A 25,328-nucleotide genomic window follows, 5' to 3' on the forward strand; every position below is an offset into this window, starting at 1 on the left:
ACCTGTACACACACACACACACACACACACTAGGGAAAGTCATAGATTCCTCTTCATCACTCTATTACATAATATTATATTACATATTCATATATGTGCTGCAGGATGTTTTAATTACACATAATGATCACGGACTGTCGGGTCAGATTAGAGATTGGTGATTAGAGATCCACTTAATATTAATTGCTAATATGCTAATTCTTTAATCTGCTTTTCTAATGTAATTATAAAAAACGAATTAATAGAAAAACAATAGAATAAGATTGTGTGTGTGAAATTATTACTATGTTTACTATGAATAGTTACACTACCATTTAAATGTTTTGAGTCTGTAATATTTTAAGTCTCGCCTGCTCACCGAGATGCTTTTATTCGATCAAAAATACAGTAAAAATGTGAAATATTATTCTAATTTAAAATACCTGTTTTCTATGTTAATATATAATAAAGTGTAATTTATTCCTGTGTATTTTCAGCAGTCTTCGGTGTCACATGATCCTTCAGAAATCACTCTAATATGACGATCTGATGATCAAGAAACATTTATGATTATTATAAATGCTTCATATTTTTGTGGAAAGCGTGATACATTTTATTTTTCAGGATTCTTTGTTGAATAGAAAGATCAAAACAACAGTGTTTATTTAAATAGAATCTTTTCTAACAGTATAAATGTCTTACTGTAACTTTTTGATCAATTGAATGCGTCCTGGCTGAATAAAACTATTAATTTATTTCAAGCAGAGGCTAAACGTGAGTATTACGTATGCAACAGGTGTTCTTTAAACCTCATTTCTTGAGTGATCGCAGAGATATTAATTACACCTATAATCGAATCATCCAAGTGGAAAACAGAGCGCAGCACATTTTCATAATTTTACACTCATTCATAGTAATAAACTGTCAGTGTGTGTGAACAGCGTGGCAAAACATTTACAGAAGCAAGCAGTGCTGTCAGGTTTCATTAAAACCAGGAGAAAAGGATCATTTTGGGATCAAGCGCTCACACACACACACACACACACACACACCCTCAGGCATCATATGATTCAGACGATTCATTACACAACAGCAGGTCAGAGACGTTTCTGAAGCGTTTCTCATGAGTCTCGTCTGGACTCATTTAGTATGCGCGGTTCTATGAATATGCAAATGAGCCCCGCCTCCACTCACTCACTCAGAGATCCACTGGTTGACGATCACACGTTGATCTGATTGGTTTGTGACGTCAGAAACACCAGCGATTTCAAAAAAGTAGGATATCGCTGTCCTACAAACCACCACACATCTCAGAGAACCTATCAGAGTATGAGCCCGATTGGCCTGTAGGTGGCGCTACAGCAACCAAAAGTACTAAATTGCTCATAACTCCTAGACCGTTTGACTTAGCTTCAAGGTTTTTACACCACTGTAATCCCTGGCTCAAGACGGACAAGACGTATATCTCGGATTTCCACTTGGGGCCGAAAAAAAAAAATTATTTCGGTTTTTGTCCAAAACCCACTTTTGCCAACTAGTCCCTGGTTTTTTGCCCGATCGGGACCAAACCAGTCTAGGCCTATTCTCTGGACTCTCTAGATAAACAATTATCGAAAAAAAGTTGAAATTTTGCATTTGGTTGGCTGTAACAGGGTCATTTAGATAGTGGTCTGTGGCAAAATTCAGTCAAAAGCCCCTAAATCCCCCCCAAAAAGTCACAACTTCACAAAAATCGATGAGCATATGTGTCCTAAAATGTATTTGATAGAAAGAAAAAAAAAATCCCCTAAAACGCATCGGCAGGTCAAACCGTAATGCCCCGCCCCTTTCCTCACAGATGGAGTAGGACTGAAACTGGAGGATAGCGTGACTCGAGTTAAGAGTCGTTTAGCGTCTGTCGCAGGCCTGTGTAAGCGCTTTAAAGCTCACGGATTACTCTCCATAACATCCACAGACTGTTTATAGGACATTAATGCAGACATTTCCCAATATAGCAAACACTTCTGAGGCTCAACGTTTGTCAGGCTTGCAAAAAAGTTGAAATCAAAGGAGCTTGACAAGATGAAGTTGAAAGTCTTAAAAGTTTGTGTAACGGCATCAGTCGCAAACGTCTGCGGCTTCAGTCAGACTCACGAACTCCTCAGGCTTTAAGTGGATATCAGACGAGCAGAGGATCATGGGAAGGCTGTATTCTGAGCTGAGGATGTTTTAAGCAACTTAATGCGGGACGGTTCATCACAACATTTCATGGATCCTGATGAAAACTTGAATGAGCCGAATGCCATAAAGCCTCTCAAGAACATATTTCATCATGCAATTAAATCAAAGTTAATAGAGATATTATTTTCATGATGATTAAGCATTCCTCCATAAATTCTCATTAATGTAAAAATGATATATATACATATATTTTTACATTTAAATGTATTAGGGGAGTATTTGTTGAACTGCCTTTGATTTATATTACATACAAAATGGATCCATGTATTTGATTAATATTATATGCAGTACTTTTACTGCAATAGGGTAATTTGTAACCATCATATGAGAATATAGAGTCAGTGAGGCAAACAGGAATTACAAAAGAATGACAAAATGTATAATAAAATAAACTTAAAATGGGAAAAAATGTCATATAATTACTGTCAATGCAAAGAAATGTAGTACTCCTTTCTTTTCACAAAACAGTACTGTACTGTATATATTTAAGTGTGTGTGGGTATATATATATATATATAAATATAAATGTTTAAGTGTATATATATATATATATATATATAGATATATGTGTCTGTGTGTTTCTGTTTAAGTGTATAGTATATATATATATTTATATATATAAGTATATATATATATATGTATATATATATATATATATATATATATGTATATGTATATATATTTGGACTGTGCAAAAATTAATTGCAATTAATTGCATCCAAAATAAAAGTCTATGTTTACATAATATATTTGTGTGTGCTGTATATAATTATTTTGTATATATAAATACCTATGCATGCATGTATATATTTAAGAATTATTTGCGCTTAAATTCTGTATATATATATATATATAAATACATAATCTATATTATATAAATATAAATATTTTATATATGAATAACACATTTTTCTTAAATATATACATGCATGTGTGTGTATTTATAATATATACAAAATAATTACATACAGCACACACAAATATATTATGTAAACACAGACTTTTATTTTGCACAGCCATAATATATATATATGGTGAATAATTAATCAAATTAATCGCACATCAAATTTGACTGGGAAATTACCCCCAAAAGATCATTTAAAGTCATTATTGTGTTAAATAAGAAAAGCATCAAACTTTTAGGCTTCAACGGTCATGGGGGTGAGTTAATGATAACATAATTTTCATTTTTGGGTGAAAAATATAACTTTACCTTTAATATTTTCTTTATTAATATGGACATATGACTTTATTAATAAGGAACAGAAACTAAAACTGCCAGTGTGTGGCGGTAAATGTCAAAAAAGTAAGCGAGTCATTCATTCATTCGATTTGTTCAAACGACTGATTCATTCAGGAATGAAGTAAATGGCTCCTTATGAACAAGTCATTGAATCTTTGGTTCACTCGAAACGCTGATTCATTCAGAAACGAAGCACAACAGTTCTGCTCCGGCTTTACAGAGAATATTTTCGCTGGCAAAAATGAGCAAAAGCAGATCATTTTGTGTCTAAAATATAACACAATGTTAACTTCTTATTTATTGAACTGTTGTATGAAATCAATATCTCATTTGCACTCGTGCTATTTGGGACAACACCAGCATTCGTGTCATACTGCAGCTGTTGGTAGTGTGATATTGATCAACTATATCACGATATATACAAACAAAAACTCACACAGGGCCATTTTTGCCCTGATATCTTGAATTTTATGTTGCCATCACCATCAGCTGGATGAAATGTAAGACCTGTCGGGTGTAGGTGTGTTAAATGCGGTAATAATTTTAAATGCATTACTTTCCCATAAGTAATAAATTAAATTAACATGTTAAATCGACAGCCCAACACACTTTTACAGTGCTACATACCTAAATAGAGGTGAATTCCCCCTTAAACACAACATTAAATACGTCAACAGTGGGTGATCTTGATTTCCATGTTGATCTTCGTCAGTAGAAAGGAAAAGCCTCTACTGAAGTCATATCCCGTGTCTTAAAGACTCAAGGTAGTTCTGCTCTTCATGAATATTTGAACTGGCTCATCCATTATGCAAACGCCCAAGAGCTGAAGCCTGTGAGCATCTGAAGTGTTGATGTCTTCTGCTCACAGAAACAAATCCTGCGCAGATTAACAGCAGAATACTGCACACACACAGTACAGCCAGCTCAGGGAGAACCAATCAAATCAATGCCATGAACATCCAAACATGTAAAAGCTGTCTGTCATTCGGGTTTGGATGAACCATATCAAAACGACACCTAACACACTCATCTAACGCAGAAAAAACTGAATTAGCATTGACCTTCATCTCAGAACACACAGCTCGAAATAAACCTGTCAGCCTTCCCTTGACCTCTGACCCCTCAAAAGCACGCCTTTGTGTCTCAAATGATGGACTACATGACCTCTGACCTGAGGCGATGTCTCAAACGCCTCAGATTTGACAACATGTGATCTGAAAGATCTCAATATGAAACATTTCTCATCAAATGATCTGAGCTGATCCATATTCAGTTTATAGTATTAAACTCTCACTGGTTATTATTTTTTTAACCTTAAATTATTAAGTTTAAGTTTAAAAAAATTAAGTTATTTTTGGAAATTGAAATGGCTAATAATAACTCAAATATAAATATTAGATAAAACGTTTAAAAACTTGAAATGAAAATTAGAAATTAAAGTACAAACAAATATTTTCAAATATTTAAAATAAAAAACGAATCAAATTGAAAAAAAAACACACATAAAAAAATGACTAAACTTGAATTAAAAGCTGAAAATATAAAAACGACAGCTAATAATTAAAAAATATAATAAAAAAAAACTAACTAACTAAAATATTTATATTTCTTAAATTTAAGGAGAAACATCTGAGACAGAGTCGAATATTTTCCTCTAGGTATTCATGCAAATTTTACGGTAATAGCATGCAAAAAAGTCTGAAGCTCCAACATTATACAGCCAATTAGGGGGTCAATTAATCTTGTGGTCAAATAGATTCAGGATATCCACACATTTTGATAATAATTTCATTTCATAAGTTTTCTAATGACTTTAGGGCTGCAACAACTAATCGATAAAATCGATTATAATCGATTATGAAAATCGTTGTCAACGAATGTCATTATCGATTAGTTGGTCTGATTACGTCACGGGGATTGTTTACATGCTACATGCGCTTCTTACATGCGCTTCATGAGGCACACACGCAGTCTCTCTCCCTCGCCGGTCTGTGCGCAACACGGACCGTTTGGAGCACATTATCTTCTGTCTCGCATGCGCACTCTTGATTCCGTGAGTTTGAACTAATTTGCGGGCATCAGGAAACCGCTATCAATATGCAGCATACACGAAAATCATTCACCTTTCGGCAAATTCGCCGTTTTGAAACCAAAATAGGTGACCTGCGTTAATCGTGTATACTTTATGAAGCCATACTGTAGTATAATGTGAGATAGAAATGTATATTTAAGTCATTAAATTCAAGTTAACGTAAGCTTTTCCCTCCACTGCGGCTGTCAGTCATTCTCTATTCGGTGTTCAAACAGCTCGTCGCGTTACAACAGTTAACATGATGAAACTCTTTCCAAGATGATTCAATGTTATTATTATAATTGAGCCGTAGATAAAGGTCTATGGTTTCGTAATATAATGACTATCTTGCTAGACTTTTATTGCTGTAACTTAATCACTTTCTACTGAGTGTCTAGAGAACACTAGAGTAGACTCGGCGCACTATAATTGTTCTTCACGTGCACAGTAGCCTAACTGAAATTTAAAACTGCTAAAAGAAAAGGCTTAATAAACTATTGCAAAGATACTGTATAATACACAGTCAATTTTACGATGTTTTTCATGAATGTATAACAACAATACAAAGAGCAGTGTGTAACGTTTTACCAGAGTTAGTGCTACACTTATTGTCTCTTATTTTTTCCCCACTAAGGAATGTTTTTTTCACTAAATGTTCAGATTTTATAAAATTATTGTGCACTTGTGATTTTTCTAGGCTAAGTTTTTCTGAGTTATCCACTAATCTAGTTTACAATAGCATTTTTGTCATAGGTTATGGTCATATATATTTTTTTTATTTGTTGTTTTTCTATATAATGAAGTTGTCTGTATTAAGAAGATTGTTTAACACACAAAAGAGTGTGGTTTTTAGGGTTTTAGGGTTTTATTTAGTTATAATAAACAAAAAAAAGAAATAAAATTTTTATCCGATTAATCGATTAATCGAAAAAATAATCGTCCGATTAATCGATTATCAAAATAATCGTTAGTTGCAGCCCTAAATGACTTCATACCTTTTAAATCAATTTGTAGATCTAACATACAAAGAGCAATTTTAGGCCTGTAAATCATTTGAATGTGAACGTTTGGTGATATCTTACAGTGAAACGTGGGGTCCTGGCACTGTGTGTGTGTGTGTGTGTGTAGGGAATGGTACACTAGGATGAACTGGAAGCTTTTACTTTTTTTTAAATAACAGTCAGGATTAAGAACACAAAATGTAAAGGACAGACTGTATATGGTTCATGAGTTAAAAACTGTAAAAATCAATAACACATTTGGATAATTCACCCAAAAATGATGTTTATACTGCTAGTGATTATCTCCAGAAAGACATAAAAAGCGCATTACAGTATCACGACAGGCTATATGTGAAGTCTTCTGCATTTGGAACAGACTAAAATTGTGTCTTGTGTATTCCTCACATTCTCTCACATTTTTGAAACGTTTAAAAGACATCAAGGGAACATTCTATCATTCTTCAAACATTCTGAAACTGTTACATTTGAATTTTCTCTGAACATTCTAAAAAATTCCAGACTAAAACGTTTAAAAGGAAACATTCCAGTGTGACGAACATTCTATAACAGTAACTGTCACTACTGTAATGATGTGTTTATGGAGCTGGTCTAAGCTCGCCGTGTTCATGTCTGGGTGAAAGTCTCACCGATCTCACAGCTCTCTCCTGCGTATCCCTGCGGACAGAAGCAGCGGAAAGCCTCTCCGTGAGGAAGACACGTCCCTCCGTGAAGACAACTGCATCTGTCGTCCTCTGCAACACACACACACACACACACTGCTGTCACAGCTGCTGTGGAGGTGATCCATCACAATCTGTCTGTGATAATAAAGCACACACACACACACACACCTGCTGCAAAACTGTTTAATATCCAACACTAATATGAGCGATAATAATACTGACACTTCACTTACACATCATCACTAACTGTTTCAGGTGTGTGTAATTAATCCAAATCAAACCGTGATTAGCTTAGTGTATGGAATAGAAAAGATTAGAAGCTTTTTGACCCCAACGATGCAACATTTTAAAATGAAGAATACTAATATTGTGTTGTTGTTTTTTTAAGTTGCACTGTAAAATGAATGTATTATTAGTAGTATTATGGCATCATGAGTTTTAGATTGTCCCGTTTGGTCAGTGGATGTGTGTGTGCGGATCAAGCAGACGTTATGGTGAAAACACAATACTATCATTTAGTTCAGCTCTCTCTAGAGCCTCTCTTTATTACACACACACACACACACACATGTGTGTGCTCGTTCAGGCCTGTAATGGCTTTCAGAGAACAGCTCGTTCTAATACACACACACACACACACCACTGAGACTGTGACCTGCACTGTGACTATCCCACATCAACCACATCACCATATATATATATACACACACACACACACACACACACAAAGAGAGAAAGAATCGAAAAAAATGTGTGTGTGAAAGTCAATTCACAGACTCAAGGACATTTCAGTCTCTCCTACTAGACACACTAGTATAATTTAATTTTACATATATACATTTTTCAATTGTAGTCTTTTAAAGTGGTGAAAATCCAGCTGTTAATGTTGTTTATGCGTCTACATGGTGTTTTTCCTTATACGCTTTAAGACAAACCATGTGTAAGTTCATGAATCGAGTATTTTCTGCTTAAAACAAAAGAAATCGCTGGTGTTTCTGACGTCACAAACGACCTTTAACCAATCAGATCAACGTGTGATCGTCAACCAGTGGATTGAGTGAGTGGAGGCGGGGCTCATTTGCATATTCATAGAACCACGCATACTAAATGAGGCAAGGGTGTCGAGTTACATTCGAGATATTTAAAGACATGAAGGAAAAAAAATGTAAATGTGTGATTTTGATGATCAAAAGATGAGTTTGAAGTGATGAAATTATTGACTACGGGGGGACTTACATATACATATATAGAAATATCTGGACTGATTTCAATATTAATTTTCTCTCTATATGCTCTTTCGTGTGAGTGACACACAAACCCACCTCTCTTCACTCACTCATATCCTTTGCTCCAGCTTGAATTTCGGTGAGTACTGAACGCACATAAAGCCGCCGAGTTATTTTTCTCTTCATATTGCACTTAAGCAGTCAAATACACTAAATAATGTCAAAATGCCGGTCTTGGTGAGTATTCAAGACACATAAACACAGTCAGTTCTGTTTTAAGTGAACGTTGAGAAAGAAAACGCACGTTTAACAGTAATTGATCTGTGTGTCAGGTCTTAAAGTGACAGCACCCTAATAGCCCTGCAGCCAAATTATGAGATAATATTAAAAATATCTATAATTTAAAAAATACTGAGCGGCCAGTAACTTTGGAAAACCACTAGCCACAGTGAATGGTGAGCAAAAAAGTGAATGTCAATATAAGAATAGCTATTTTTTTGCCCCACAGAAGGGGTTTATATCTCGAAATTGTATTTATTTACTCAAGTTTGTATATGAAGAGTTCAGATGCAAAAGCCTCTAAATGCCATTTGAAATTTTCTTCTTTAATAATGATTTTTATCAAACTTGTATATTTAAGTTCAGTAATTTCACTTAAATGGCAATGATAATTACATATTAATTGTTATTGAAGTGAAATTACTGAACTTAAATATACAAGTTTGATAAAAATCATCATTAAAGAAGAAAATTTCAAATGGCATTTAGAGGCTTTTGCATCTGAACTCTTCATATGATTTCTTATTTTTTATTTATTTTTTCTGTTTTGTTAAAGAATGTGTTATGTAAGTGAAAGATTGTGACCTAAGTATAAGTGGGCTCTTAGTTCATGATGTTGATTTAAAATTTAACCAACTTAAATTAAGGAATATTTTTCAGTTCATCTTCTACTAAATGTTTTTGTTTATGGATGTTTGTTGTATGGTTTATGGTTAGTTTTGTCACGATCACCAGTTGGAGTGCCCCAGAGAATCACCAGAGGGCACTCCACATCAGAACTGATCACTTCACCAGAACTCCGTTTCCCATAATGCCTCATCCCTGTGACTGATTACACGCACACCTGCACCTCATTTCAGACTGCCTACATAAGCCACACTCAAACAAGGACTCTTTGCGAAGTATTGCATTGCCACGGCTTGTAATTTCTGAGCGTATATCCTGTTTCTGGTTTCTCTGGTTTTGATCCTGGTTTGTTTCCTGACTTCTGCCTGTTTGCTGCCTGCCCTGATCTTCTGCCTGTTACCTGACGACTCTCTGCGCTCACTCTCTGATATCCCTGTTTTGCTGTTTCCTGACCCCTGCCTGTTTGATGATTCTAAATAAAGCTGCACATGGATCTCATCTCGTCTCCAGCTTGGTAACAAGTTTGTTGCATGAATGTATGTTTATTTTGTAAAAAATTGATATGTAATAGTGATTTTTGACCACAGGATGAACAGCACTCATATGAATATGAGAATGGCTGATTGTTGGATCAATAAACAATTCAATTCAATCTGTATAATTCTATGTTAGTCTTTTCTTCTCTCTCTCTCTCATTGATGGGCTTCATAGACATATACACTAGACGTCACCTGGGGGTTCTAAGCATGCGTCAAAACCGCCGCCATCTTGGAACAGGGGTCTTGTCATAGGAAGTAGCTAGGTAACGCTGCTATCTCTGCCTTTACTTCGAATTCATTAATGGTGGCGGACTTTTGTGCAGCGTACGAAGTTCACGGATGAAATCTGAACTAGGAAGAATGTTTTTAAAAAAAAAAAAATTAAAATTTTTTTTTTCTTTTTGGAATCAATGATAAATACATGTCTGACTGTTGGAACAAACCAAAAAAGCAAGAAAAATCGCATTCATGATGATTTATGGTGATTTTATTTGCGTTAGACCTGTGTCTGCTACATTGACGCTGATGCATTAAAGTGGAGGGGCTCCCCTGTTTCAAGATGGCGGCTATTGACGCATTCGTTCCAATGAACTGCCGTATCCAAGGTGACGTCTAGTGTATATGTCTATGGATGGGCTTCACAAACTCTCTTGGATGCACTCGGGTTCTGTTGTCATGGTAACTGTGTAACTCTCGGTCCACAGGCCACGCCCATTTCCCCTTAATTACCGGCTTCACACGGCAAACCATCGTTTCAGCTCTAATTGGCTTGTTTGTTTTTAGCACAAATGCAAACGAGACGCATCCTTGAGGTCACACCATGCACACCAGATGGGATAAGCAGCACACGTAAAACTATATGCAACATTATATAACTGTTAAAAAATCCCCTCTCACCTATCATTTGCCCTCTTAACCTCACAAAGCAGAGATATGCAAATATAGCATACTGAGAGAGAGAGACGGAGTGTGATAATCGCACAATCATCAGGGGTAAACAATAACCCATCAGGCAGACTGATTTAATTCAGTGTTTACACATCATCACATTAACACAGTGTGTGCTTTAATCTTCAATGATATTATTAACACGCTGCTTAGAAATAATACAGATACCATTTTATACAAAACCCCTGTTAGTTAGATAGAAATGTCAGACTTGAATAAATACAATAATTCTTATTTTAAAGATCTCATTTTCTTGCTTTTTCGAAATAAAACAGATTTAAACACACAGACCAATGTTCATCGATATGCTATTATAGTTCTTTTTAGAGGCAGACCGATATTATCGGACGATATTAGACATTTTCCAAACTATCGGTATCGGCACTTATAATGGCCGATAAATGAATATTTCAAAAATAAAATAAAAACGGACGAAACACGCTTTGAATACAATTGAAAATGTATGTTTTACAATTTTCAGTATGACGTTATTGCTAAATTATGGCTCATCATAGACTAGCTAACCTGACATTGTAATTATAAGGTAGCTTATAAGGCAATGTAGGGACTAATTATTATTTTATTTATCAGAACTTTAATATATTTTGATGTTTTCGGTTCTGTTGGGACAATAAAAGAAACAAGTTTCTTTTTAAAATGCTTTATCATATTATTTCAGTTAAAACTCATAAATAACTACAAATAACTATGTTAGGGAAATCTGTTACTGTTTTGTTGCGCGTTTCTGAAAAAAAAATAAAAAAATAAAAAAATATCGGCCGATATATCGGAATATCGGATTTTAAAACTAAAAAAAATATTTGTATCGGTATCGGCCTTCAAAATCCTTTATCGGTCGTGCTCTAGTTCATTTGAATTAATTTTTATTTTTAGAATTTCCATTATCTTATAATTAAAGTTCATTTTCCAGTAATTGTGTGTGCTTGTGTGTTTTGTCACTTTTATTAGTTTTTCTTAAACATCTATATCTTGTTTATACATTTTTTGTTTTAGTTATTTTAGTACTTAGCGAAACTAAATGAAAATGCAAAATGTTGTCAACTAGTTTGATAAAAGTTCGTAAACATATAAACAGTTATTTCATTCCGCTAGTTGCATTTATATATATATATATATATAGTAGGGCTCTGCAAAAATTAATTGCGATTAATCGCATCCAAAATAAAAGTCTGTGCTTACATAATATATTTGTGTGTGCTGTATATAATTATTTTGTATATATAAATACCTATGCATGCATGTATATATTTAAGAATTATTTGCTCTTAAATTCTGTGTATATATATATATATATATATATATATACATAATCTATATTATATAAATATAAATATTTTATATATGAATAACACATTTTCTTAATATATATTACATAATATATCCAAATATATTATGTAAACACAGACTTTTATTTTGGATGCGATTAATCGCAATTAATTTTTGCACAGCCCTAATATAATAAATATAATTTATAAATATAAATATATATTTATATATATACATATATTTATATATATATTTATATATATACAAATAAATATATATTTATTTGGTGCAGACATCAGTGTTTCCTTCACATCGGTCATGTCAGTCCGCACAGGCCACAGGGCTCATGTGATTGACAGGTGATGTAACACTGAAGGTCAAATCTGGCATTCTTCAGGACGACAGGCGGGAGACACCAGAGAATGTCAGTTTGTGTCAGTCCGACTGCTTATAACATGACCGGAGAAATCAATGCCTAAGACAGAAAAGCCAGTTAGCAGACAGAGACTGATTAGAGACTAAAATAAGAAGATCTGCAGTGGTGAATGTGACGAGCTCTCGTGCATTAAAGGAACACGCCGACTTTAGCTTATTCACCGTATCCCCCAGACTTAGATAAGTCCATACAAACCTTTTTCATCTCCGTCTGTCTGACGCACCCACCGCTAGCCTAGCTTAGCACAAAGACTGGATGTAAATGGCTACAGCTAGCATATTAATCCCAAATAAGTGACAAAATAACGCAAACATTTTCCTACTTACATGTTGTGATTTATATAGTCACAGTGTGTACAAATAACAAGTTCATATGAGACACAGCCATCTTTTAACCCTATAAATATTGGGAACTATATTCTCAGTAGGCGAAGCACTGCTACTTGGGCGGAGTGATTAGTAGGGACAAATTTCACAATTCGATTCGATTTTGATTCACAAGCTTGCAATTCGATTCGATTTCGATTACGATTCAATATCGATTATTTTGGATATCAGTTACAATAAATGGCAATTTTTCTCAAGGGAATCAAATCTCTTAACTAATGCTGTAAACTATGAGAGTCTAGACTTCATTAGCCTAATATGAAGGTAATAATGAACTGTTTTGTAGCTATACAAACACTTAAATTACACTTTTATTTATAATAATAAGATTATATGAAATATAAACATTTAAATGCTGGCTGTCATAAATACTTGCCAGATTTATTCAAATATGCATTAAATATTGAAGAACATTAAGATTATAATGCATATGTAATATGGTGTTTATATTTAGCAAAATGCTCCTCTCTAGAGTTATTTTTTATGTGGGTTTTCTGAGGTAAATATGACGATGACATTGATTACAAGCTGTTTAACTGACGTCTTTCCACGGTTGAAACGCTGATTGAGTGAATCAATGTGACATGATCTGGATTTCGATAAGTTGTACTCTATCTTTAACACACTTTCATGTTTATTTGGCGCTGTGACTGGTATTATTAAGCCGGAAGAGAGATCAGCGCTGCTGCTTCACCAGAGCGATCTCACGCCACAGCGACAAAACGCTATTTATGTTTTTGAATTTCTAAAGAAAATGGACGTAATTTGAAAATTGAGACTTTGTTTCATATCAATAGTAACAAAAGACAAAGATTATTGCGATTTTTTTGGATGCGCACAGCCGCGATACAATGATCCATTCATTCAAATGAAACAGGATGACTAATCGATTCGTGAGATTTAAGAATCGATATCGGTTCGTAAAAATGAGAATTCATTAATATTTATTACCCAGCCCTAGTAATTAGCACAGCTGAGACGCGCCGTGGAGAGGAGCAGAGAGTTCGCTCAGAGCTGGAGTAAAAGAGTCAGCAATTACTAGATAGTAAGAGCATAGTTTACAATCATGGGTGTTCGTTGTATTGTAGAGCTGCAATAATAAAAAGGGGAGACCGTGAAGTTTCACATAAACGCTGACCTGATGAATCAATATTACAGAAAACAAATAAATAATTATCATTACAGGAATCAGTCAGCGTGTTCCTTTAAAACACATTACACCAGAGCTTGTGCCATTACAAAATGTGAAGTAGGCTGTATTGATTAGTCGATATATCATTTATTTCATATCAATGAAAGAAGCTCATCAATGACCTACATTCCACAACGACCCAAATGTAATTAATATTCATGAGCATAGCTAATTAGTGTTATATTGTGTCTCTGCACTTTTTAAATGACTCTGAAACATGTGAAAAGTGAATCGGACACATCAGGCCGCGAGCCAATCAAACGTAACGATTATCTGCCATGTGCTCGTTAATTATAATGGTTTGGTTGCTACGCCGCAATCAGCACAACGAGTGTGAAATCAATGTCCATTTTGACATCCTAACTAGCCGCAAACTCTCAGTATTATAAGCAAATCTGTGGGCGTTGATTAATATTCATGCACAAATCTGAATATTCATTAGGCGAGCTTTCCTCCCAAAGCACATAATTAAACCCAACGAGAGTCTCTTTCCTGCACCTGGACGTCCACCCACCTGCCATATCGGATTCAAAGGTTATTGAAAATCTCTAATCTAGTGTAAATACTGTGCAGCCATCAGGACACGCTCTCAAACCAGGAGGAAAACAGGTTGTTTAATGGTTCTTTGCAGCAACTTAAAGGGTTAGTTCACCCAAAAATGAAAATTAAGACCTTCGTTCATCTTCGGAGCACAAATGAAGATGTTTTTAGTTAAATTTGAGAGCTGTATAACTACCACATTGGCTGCCTAAGGGACTGGCTCTTGACGGCCCAGAAAGTCAATGAAGAAAATGTTTAAATATTCCATGTGACTACCGTGGCTCAATTATAAGTTTATCAAGCGACGCGAATACTTTTTGTGCGAAAAAACAAACAAAAATAACGACTTTATTCGACTATTCCTTTTCTTCCTTGTTGGCCTGAAACGAGACTTCAAGAGATTTCCACGACGCATGCGCGAGAACTGAACTGAAGTAGTTGAAGGAGATCGCAATTCTCGCGCATGCGTCGTGGAAATCTCTTGAAGTCTCGTTTCTGGCCTACAAGGAAGAAAAGGAATAGTTGAATAAACTCGTTATTTTTGTTTGTTTTTTCGCACAAAAAGTATTCTCGTCGCTTGATAAACTTATAGTTGAGCCACGGTAGTCACTTGGGATATTTAAACATTTTCTTCATTGACTTTCTGGGCCGTCAAGAGGCAGTCCCTTAGGAGCCAATGTGGTAGTTATACAGCTCTCAAATTTAATCAAAAATATCTTCATTTGTGTTCCGAAGATGAACGAAGGTCTTACGGGGTTGGTACAGCATGGGGGTGAGTAATTAATAGGGATGCACCGAATATTCGGCCACCGAAAATTTTCGTCCGAAAATGGCCCAAAAGTGCATTTTCGGTTTTTGGCCGAAAGACTTTTATCACTGAAACAATACGGCCGAAATGTTGTGATGACGCAAACAGAAACCGCGACCTGCACGTGCTTGTCTGAAGCAACATGTTTGCGGTGCGGACGTATTTCAGTGAATCTGAACCCGCGAGGAGACGGAAGCCTTGTTTATCCACCTATATCTGCTCTAAACAATGCGCGCCGCCATGACGACGACTCCGGATGCGAGCGGGTCAAGTATAAACTGTGAAAACTCGCGCTGCGGAGGCAGGCGAAAGTATGCGCGAGTCTCCTCAGAACATTTAATTTTAAAACCTTTCTGCAGGCCATTAGATTATTATTTAGTGTACACATGAGTGGGGTCAAAAACATTTTAGTTTGAATTTTATTTTATACTGTGCATTGTGCTAAATAAATATTTGCATAATTTGTAATTGATTTATTCTTTGAAAATTTTATATTAATTTATGCAATTGCAATGCCTTGATTTTAGTAACGTTTGCACACAGTCATAGCCATAAATGCAATGATACTGATAATTGGCATAATTTCTTTCGGTGTTTCGGTTTTCGGTTTTCGGACTTGGTTTCGGCCAAGAATTTTCATTTCGGTGCATCCCTAGTAATTAATGACTTAATTTTCATTTTTGGGTGAACTAACCCTTTAAGCTAAAAAAACAACATTTTTTGGCTTTATAAGGTGGCACTTTTCTAAAGAAACTAGAGCCAGACCGATATATCGGCAGACCGATATTATCGGCCGATATTACGCATTTTCCAAACTATCGGTATCGGCAGTTATAATGGCCGATAAATGAATACTTCAAAAATAAAATAAAAACGCACGAAACACGCTTGAAGCATGTCATGAGTGTTGGAGTTGTATAGTTTGTCCACCAGAGGGCGCTCTACACCGTTCCTGTTGGCAACACTCGTTGAGTTTGGCACGAGACATACATTGCTGGAATAACAATTAAAAGATCATCCCCATCAGTTCTCTTAACTCACATAAGCATGACAAAATTTGTGACTATCATGTCCAGTTTCAAATAAATAAATAAGCTGCGCTGATTGTCAGTTGTTGTCATGGAGAAAGCCAGTAAAAACTCTGGAACGGCAGAGCCGTCGCCGACGACTGATGACGTATCGAGTTCATGAAGCGTTGTTCCATTTCGTTGGGGAATATTTCAACCCCTTGCCCCTTGTAACTCTGTTTTAAGGGCCAAGGGGTACACTCGAAAACAAGGGGTAGGGCCAAGGGGTGAATTGGGATTGAGCCCAAGCATTAGCATTTTACATTTTATATAGCGCTTTTCTCGGCACTCAAAGTGTGCCATAGTTCTGGCCAAAGTGCGCCATAACGCTCACCACACACCAGCTTACTGGTGGAGAGGAGACAGTGATGAAGCCAATTGGTGTAGATGGGGATGATTAGGAGGCCATGATGGACAGAGACCACTGGACAAATTTGGCCAGGATGCCGGGGTTACACCCCTACTCTTTCGAAAGACATCCTGGGATTTTTAATGACCACAGAGAGTCAGGACCTCGGTTTAACGTCTCATCCGAAGGACGGTGCTCTTTGACAGTATAGTTTCCCCATTACTATACTGGGGCATTAGGACCCACACAGACCACAGGGTGAGCGCCCCCTGCTGGCCTCACTAACTGGCGCCCCCTGCTGGCTTTCTCAGAAGGTCTCCCATCCAGGTACTAACCAGGCTCAGCCCTGCTTAGCTTCAGTGGGCAACCAGTCTTGGGCTACAGGGTGATATGGCTGCTGGCTAAATAGGAGCCTTATACAACAAGGCGGCAGTGGCTTAGTGGTTCATGTGGGTTGTCTACAAACCGGAAGGTTGTTGGTTCAATAGACCTTATTCAGAGCAGCGCCATGACAGGTATGAAAGTGAGGCTGTGAGGGACAGACTTACCGTGTTTCCAACGGCATCCGCTGTAAAAAGCTGAATAAAGCGGCTAGATTACTTACAATTTTCCACAGCTTACATTGTCGGGAGTTTTTGGTCAACTGACATTTCTTGGAAAGATATTTTTCCAGAGTTTCATGAGCAGAACAATCCGAAAACACATTAAATAACAGTACAGCCCATTGAAGAGATGCAAGTCTATCCCTCACAGCCTCGCTTTCATTCTCATTCAAAATCAAAGATGGCGCTGCTGTGAATAAGGCGTATCCCCAGTTCTACCTTACCAAGTGTCGAGGTGTCCATGAGCAAGACACCTAACCCCGGCTGCTCCCGACGAGCTGGATGGCGCCTTGTATGGCTGACACCGGAGTCGGTGTATGAGTGGGTGAATGCGAGGCAAATTTAAAGCACTTTGGTGGCTATTGGGTCTATGAAAGCGCTGTATAAATGCAGTCCATTTAACATTAAGAGGATCAGGCCCTTCCTATCAGAGCATGCTACACTTCTTGTCCAAGTGATACACAACTTCTATCCAGACTGGACTATTGTAATGCCAGAACCCCCATTAGCAACCTCAGCATTGATTGAAAAATCTTACCATCTTCTCCAATGGAGTGGTTCTTCCTGACGGCCTCGGTGCTGCTCAGATCCGGCTCTACGCTGCTGGTACCCGTTGGTCCAAAGTTTGCCGTCCGAGACTCGTCTGCAGATGTTGAGATGGTCGATCCACTGTTTTCAGAGCTGTAAGACACTCCTGAGGGTGTCGCTGTGTTGTGGACGATGGCTGTCGTCATCTCAGTGGTGCTTGGGTTGGGTCGCTTGGGTTTGTTCCTGCGTCTGTACTGGATTTCTCCACGGGCCTCACGGCCGTGTGTGGAACTGGTGGTGGCGAGTGAACCGGTGGGGGCAAGGGAACCAGTGGGGGCAAGGGAACCAGTGGGGGCAAGGGAATCAGAACTGGTGGTGGCGAGGGAACCGATGGTGGCAAGGGAACCAATGGGGGCGAGCGAACTGGAACCGGTGGTGGCGAGGGAACCAGTGGTGGCGAGGGAACCGATTGTGGCGAGGGAACCAATGTTGGCGAGGGAACTGGAACCGGTGGTGGCAAGGGAACTGGTGGTGGCGAGGGAACTGGTGGTGGCGAGGGAACCAGTGGTGGCGAGGGAACTGGAACCGGTAGTGGCGAGGGAACTGGTGGTGGCGAGGGAACCGATTGTGGCGAGGGAACCAATGTTGGCGAGGGAACTGGAACCGGTGGTGGCAAGGGAACTGGTGGTGGCGAGGGAACTGGTGGTGGCGAGGGAACCAGTGGTGGCGAGGGAACTGGAACCGGTAGTGGCGAGGGAACTGGTGGTGGCGAGGGAACCGATAGTGGCGAGGGAACCAATGGTGGCGAGGGAACTGGAACCGGTGTTGGCAAGGGAACTGGTGGTGGCGAGGGAACTGGTGGTGGCGAGGGAACTGGTGGTGGCGAGGGAACTGGAACCGGTGTTGGCAAGGGAACTGGTGGTGGCGAGGGAACTGGTGGTGGCGAGGGAACCAGTGGTGGCGAGGGAACTGGAACCGGTGGTGGCGAGGGAACTGGTGGTGGCGAGGGAACCGATAGTGGCGAGGGAACCAATGGTGGCGAGGGAACTGGAACCGGTGTTGGCAAGGGAACCGGTTCTCGACGTCACCACCGTTTGTGACGACAGATACGTATCTCCCCACGAGCTTCCCTCCGTCTCCAGGACTCTGCTCTCTCCGGAGTAATTCTCAGGTGATACGGAGACTTTGGGTTCGCCGGTTTTGGTTTTCTGCTCAGGTTTTTCGGTCACCACGACCCAATCTCCTAATCTCTGTGCAGGTCGACCCGTGTGGTCGTCGTCCGCGGTGTTCGGCACGATTGATGTCGGCACGTCCGGACCTCTGGATGTGCTTAATTTATCAGTGACGGATGAAGGACGAGACAGCCATGATATCAACCCTGTGAAGACAAACACGAGCTGTGATTACTGTGGTTCTCGGATTCATTCCTCCAATCTGTTTCTTGTGTCTCGAGAGAGCGGTGAACTGTCTGCCAGACTTTCTCATTACTTATTCACTTGACCCTTACTCGTCTAAGACTTCAGGCTGTTAGTGGTCAAGCATCACTACTACTGTTGCTCATTTTTAAGACCAGTTATCTGAATCAAACTTCAGCGTGCAACTCAAGTTAACTCAACTCATTTCTCAAGTTATGTGTTTTGTTGAGGTGATCAAATGCACTATTTTTCCCACTTAAGGCAGGAATACTACACGACTTTTATAATCTGAACAGATTTTAAAGCACTAGGCATCATGCAGTCTTTCTAAATGCTTATAGAGGACAAACTGAGAGGCATTCAGTAAACGACACACAAACTCAAGAAAAAACACGTTGCTAGGAGACGCATGACAAACGAAAACCATGTGTTCTAAAAACGGCTCAAAATATCAAGCGTGTTTGATCTCTTCTAAGTCTGACTGGATGGAATTCAGGTTTGATTTTCTGTGAAATCTGTCAACTCAAATCTGCAGACTGGCTCTAACTTTTGGCGATTGGACATTGACTCAAATTGGGGCAAAAATCTGGGCAAAAGCATCAAACTAAAACTATTAAAAAAGTAGGTTTTGTTCATTAAAATAAAGCAGAAATAAAAAAAATATTAGATGAAAAACTTAAAGAAAGAAAGGAAAAAGAAATGTTAAAAGATAACTTAAAACTAGTTGAAGCACAAAAATGACAAAAACTGAAATAAAAACACCTAATGAATTTACAAAAAAAAAAAATTAATAATAATAATTAAAGCTGCAAGCAGCATTTATCGGTGTTCAAGCAGTTCAGGCCTTTAAGCACAAAAGCATCAAAAGGCATTCAATTTTATTTAACATACATTTATCCACCGACATAACAGATGGAAAACACCATTTACAGCCAATACAGGCAATTTACCATTGGAAATACATGGTTTTAAAGCTTTTTAACAGTTATAGCGCCACCTATGGTCCGATCTCCATGACACTGTGCATGCTTCTTCAACATGTTAAGAGACATGCTCATCAATTTTTGTGAAGTTCTGAGTTTTCCGTCAGGATTTATAGGCTTTTTGGTGCATTTTGCCACGCCCTGTTTCAAAATAGCCATTTAACACCATGAGCAAAATAAAAAAGTTCAACTTTTTTTTTTTTTTGATAATTATTGATCTAGATAGTCCAGAGAATAGGCCTAGACTGGTTTGGTTCCGATCTGGCAAAAACCAGGGACTATTATAGCGCCACCTATGATCCGATCACGAAACTTTGGCCTTTTTACGGCCTTAAATGCAAATCCGAGATATACATCTCGCCCGTCTTGAGCCAGGGATTACAGTGGTGTAAAAACCTTGAAGCCAAGTCAAACGGTCTAGGAGTTATGAGCAATTTAGTACGTTTGGTTGCTGTAGCGCCACCTACAGGCCACTCAGGCTCATACTCTGATAGGTTCTCCTCAATTTGATTTTGAGGCCCTACCATCTGGCTGAGTTTCAAGTCTCTAGGCCTTACGGTTTGGGCTGCACCATGCGTTTTAGGGGATTTTTTTTTCTTTCTAGCAAATACAATAGGTTTTTTGAATACCTAATAAAATAACTAATTCAAATGACTAATAATAAATACTATAATAGTACATAAATAATACTGAAATAACACTGATTCTTTATTAAAACATAGGACATTAAAACTTTGCACAATATAATATCACAGCAAGAAGAACTAGCTGATGGATGAAAAGCAACGGGTATTTTACATCAAATGCGATTTTATAAAAAATAAAAAAAAGAAGCTAATCCAAAACCTAGTGAGCTGCCTTGCTTCATTGTTATTATGCTTTGATTGATACTGTGAAGCTGCTTTGATGCAATCTCTATATTGTGAAAAGCGCTATATAAATATACTTGACTTGACATAAGCACATGGCCAGTGCTTACTGTATGTCAATCTCGCATTGCTAGAAGCTAATAATCTAAGTACGCCTGCAGGCCAAATGCTCGCGGCTTCATTTGTGTACTTGTTTCTGGCCTGAAGCAGCATCCTAATGGATGAGTGGTCTGAAATTCTCCACTTAATAAACTAAAATAACAAATATTGGGGAAATACTATTAATTAAGTGCGGCGTAGGGAGGGAGCGCAGTAGGCTTTATAATAGACAACGGGCCTAATGTATAAATGTTATGTATGTTCGCACATTTCAATGCCCTTTTTGTGCATACGCAATGTTTACACATCATTTACACGCACATATTGGGATTTCTAAAATATAAACTTAGTGTAAATATGTGCACACCGTTCACACGTTCATGAAGAAAACCATGATTTAAAAAAAAAAAAATATATATATATATAATATGTCAAACGATTAATTGCATCCAAAATAAAAGTTTGTGTTTACATGTGTTTACGTTGTGTTTATATGTGGGTGCACTATGAATAATTATTTTATACACATAATACACACACATACTTTTATATATTTAAGAAATATTTTCATGTATATACTGTATATAAATTTATATAATTTATATTATATATAAATAATATTTTTTTCTCAAATATACATGTATGTGTGTGTATTTATATATATATATATATATATATATATATATATATATACTGTATATATATATATAATAATTATACACAGTGCACCCACATATATTATGACAAACTTTTATTTTGGATGCGATTAATCATTTGACAACCCTAGTGTGTGTGTATATATATATATATATATATATATATATATATATATATATGACATTTCATACTCTCATTAATGGAGTTAACCACTCAAATTACATAAAGTCATTATCCAGAAGTTAAACAAAAATTTATGAATTTAGATTTGTTTAGATTGTTTTGTTTGTCAGTGACAATTCTATTTGCTACAATTGTACAATTTTCCACCGACTGGGTATTATAAAGGGAATTCTGCGCAGATTCAAGCTTTTGTGTGTGTATACACTTTCAGGATGAAATTACTGGAACCTTTTTTACATGAGGTCCCATGTATATTTGGTATATCAGCAGAATAAACCACACAAAGTATTCAAGCGTACAGTTAGCGTACATGAGTGAACAGTGTGGTAGCAGATTTCTGGCTTTCAACCCTCAATTATGAAGCTTCCACTGGGAAATTCTGCCTTCGTGGAAAATGGACTTTAATAATGTAGGCGACAGGCCTAAGTTTCCATTTGACGTTAAACATTAATGCTGTCGGGTTCAGTTTGGACCAGACAAGGTATCTGTATTAATGAAGGCAGAAAGGACACTAACTGAAGCATAATCTTGAAACTTTAGCGTTCAGGCCTCCTCGACGCTTTTTTAAATCATATGTCATACAGATAAATACTTTTTAAAGTCTCCATTAAAGTTGAATAATTGTATCCCTTAAAACTCATCTTTGATCACCAAAATTACATATTTAAAAGTTTTTTTAATGCCTTAAAATATCTTGAATGTAACTCGACACCCTTGCCTCATTTAGTATGTGCGGTTCTATGAATATGCAAATGAGCCACTGGTTGACGATCAAACGTTGATCTGATTGGTTAAAGGCCGTTTGTGACGTCAGAAACACCAGCGATTTCAAAGCATGTTTTTTTGTTTTAAGCAGAAAACACTCAGTCGAGTAGGTTTGTCTAAAAGACACATAAACAACATTAAAAGCTGGATTTTCACCTCAGGAGGACTTTAAAATCGTCAGTAACGCTCTGTTTACTTCCTGTCCCTCCTTCTGAAAAGCACACTGTGCTCTGATTGGTCGGCTGGATCAGTGTGTTGTGATTGGTCGAGAGTGTGTTTTCGAAATGCCCCGCCCCTTTCCATAACCGCACTACTAACTAACTCAACCAGGCCCCGCCCCTTTATCCTGCATATTAATTATTCAAATGAGGAATATTGTGACGTGTTGAAACACTGAGCTCACAACATTACACACTAAACACAGACGAACATGGGAAGAAGCACAATAGTCACCTGACTCACGAGTTGCAGTGGTTTGCGTGTCCATCACGGGCGTGGTCACACTCGCCTCCGCATCACTTCCTGTCAAGTAGCTCCAGGGTTTCCACAATGAGCTGACGATGTTGTTGAGGGAACTCTTGCCCTTTCCTTGAGGAGCTGTAGGACTGACAGACTGACCGGACAGATCTTCGTCCTCTTCCTCTGTGGCCGAGCCTCCAGGACCCGGATCTGACCCCGGAGCCGGAACCACCTGTTCTCCGTCCGGGAACGAGTCCAACTGTCCACTCCAGTCCAAATACGTGTCTCCAGCTCGCAGACGGGCCGTCAGATACTCGGCGGAGAGCTCGGGGGCTTCCGTGTGCAGATCCAAATCCTTGTCCAAATCCACCTGTCCGGTCCAGTTAGAGGGACGAAGGTCGGGAAGATCCGACTGTGCGTCTGGAACACAGTCAGAGAGGAGCGTCATTACCTTTACTTTACCTTCAAAATACGACATTTCCATTAGGATAGTTGAGATTTAACTTGCTTGTTGCAGGGCAAGTAAGAGAAATAACTTATTTCAACAACATTGCATGCATTATCATTCAAGAGGATGATTTTTTTTTAAAGTCTCTTCTGCTCACAGAACCTGCATTTATTCGATGAAAAATACAGTAAAAACAGGAATATTGTGAAATAATATTCTAATTCAAAATATCTGTTTTCTATGTGAATATAGAGTAAAGTGCAATTTATTCCTGTGTATTTTCAGCATCATTACTCCAGTTTTTAGTGTCACATTTAATCACTCTAATATGATGATCTGATGCTCAATAGGATCTTTAGTAACATTTGAAATGTCTTTACTGTCACTTTTGATCAATTTAATGCAGCCTTACTGAACGAAAGTATTAATTTATTTTGATATTTAAAAAAAAAAAACTAGGTGGAAAGGTCGATGTAACATTAAAGGAGTAGTTCACTTTAAAAAAAAAACTTTTTTTACTCGCCCCCGTGTCATTCAAGATGTCCATGTCTTTCTTTCTTCAGTTAGTTTTTGATGAAAACATTCCAGGATTTTCTCCATATAATGGACTTCAATGGGGTCCAAACGGTTCAAGGTCCAAATGAGTTTCAGTGCAGCTTCAAAGGACTTTAAACGATTCCAGACGATGAATAAGGGTCTTATCGAGCGAAACGAGCGGTCATTTAAAAAAACATGAAAAGTTTAGGTTTTATAAGCTCAAATGTTCGTCTTGCTCTGTTCTGTGATGCGTGTTCGTGACTCTCCTGTTCGAACTCGTTCAATCTCAACTGGTTCATTTCGTTTGTTGAATGAACCAAATGACACGAAAAAAGATTTGTTCGTTTTAACAGGAGAGTCACGAATGCGCATCACAGAACAGAGCAAGGCGAACATTTGAGCTTATAAAACTTAAACTTTTCTTTTTTTTTTTAAATGAGCGATCGTTTCGCTTGATAAGACTCTTATTCATCGTCTGGAATCATTTAAAGCCCTTTGAACAGTTTGTAGTTTGCACTGAAACTGTCTTTTGGACCTTGAAAAAGTGAACTACCCTTTAAGTTTTGTATAAATTCTAATTTACTGCAACTTAACTTTTAAAAATGTGCAACATCACTTTGCTTGGGGATACATTTAAATATGCAGCATTGATTAATCAATCAAAATATTAACAAATGTTTGCAAAGTCATTAAAAAAAAAATCTCTTAAACTCTCATCCTGTTCTATAGAGAAGATGAATAACGGACCTGAAAATCAAAGTGATGACTATTTTTTATGCAAAAACCTTAAAAGCGGACATATAAGGTAAAATATGCTCCCTTTACCAATAACAAACAAGACGTTCTGAACTCAGTATAGTGACTGTGACTGAACCCCCTGAGTAATGAGTGTGTAAATGAAC

At 37.5% G+C, this 25,328-nt stretch overlaps 1 protein-coding gene across 3 annotated transcripts in view; it reads right to left on the reverse strand.

Annotated features, from left to right (window-relative positions):
• ncana (neurocan a) overlaps positions 1–25,328 on the reverse strand; it is an 85,548-nt gene that overhangs the window by 11,923 nt on the left and 48,297 nt on the right. For 2 of the 3 annotated variants that reach the window (XM_089131579.1, XM_089131577.1), the window contains 3 exons: positions 23,436–23,861; positions 18,022–19,389; positions 7,162–7,266 (listed from right to left, as the gene is read on the reverse strand). In XM_089131579.1, the coding sequence (XP_088987705.1) occupies positions 7,162–7,266; positions 18,022–19,389; positions 23,436–23,861 (1,899 nt within the window). The remainder of the gene's footprint in view (positions 1–7,161; positions 7,267–18,021; positions 19,390–23,435; positions 23,862–25,328) is intronic. The other variant, XM_089131578.1, reaches the window with a different exon arrangement.

Source organism: Pimephales promelas, chromosome 5, assembly GCF_988280905.1.
Source record: "Pimephales promelas chromosome 5, fPimPro1.hap1.1, whole genome shotgun sequence".
Taxonomy (NCBI): domain Eukaryota; kingdom Metazoa; phylum Chordata; class Actinopteri; order Cypriniformes; family Leuciscidae; genus Pimephales; species Pimephales promelas.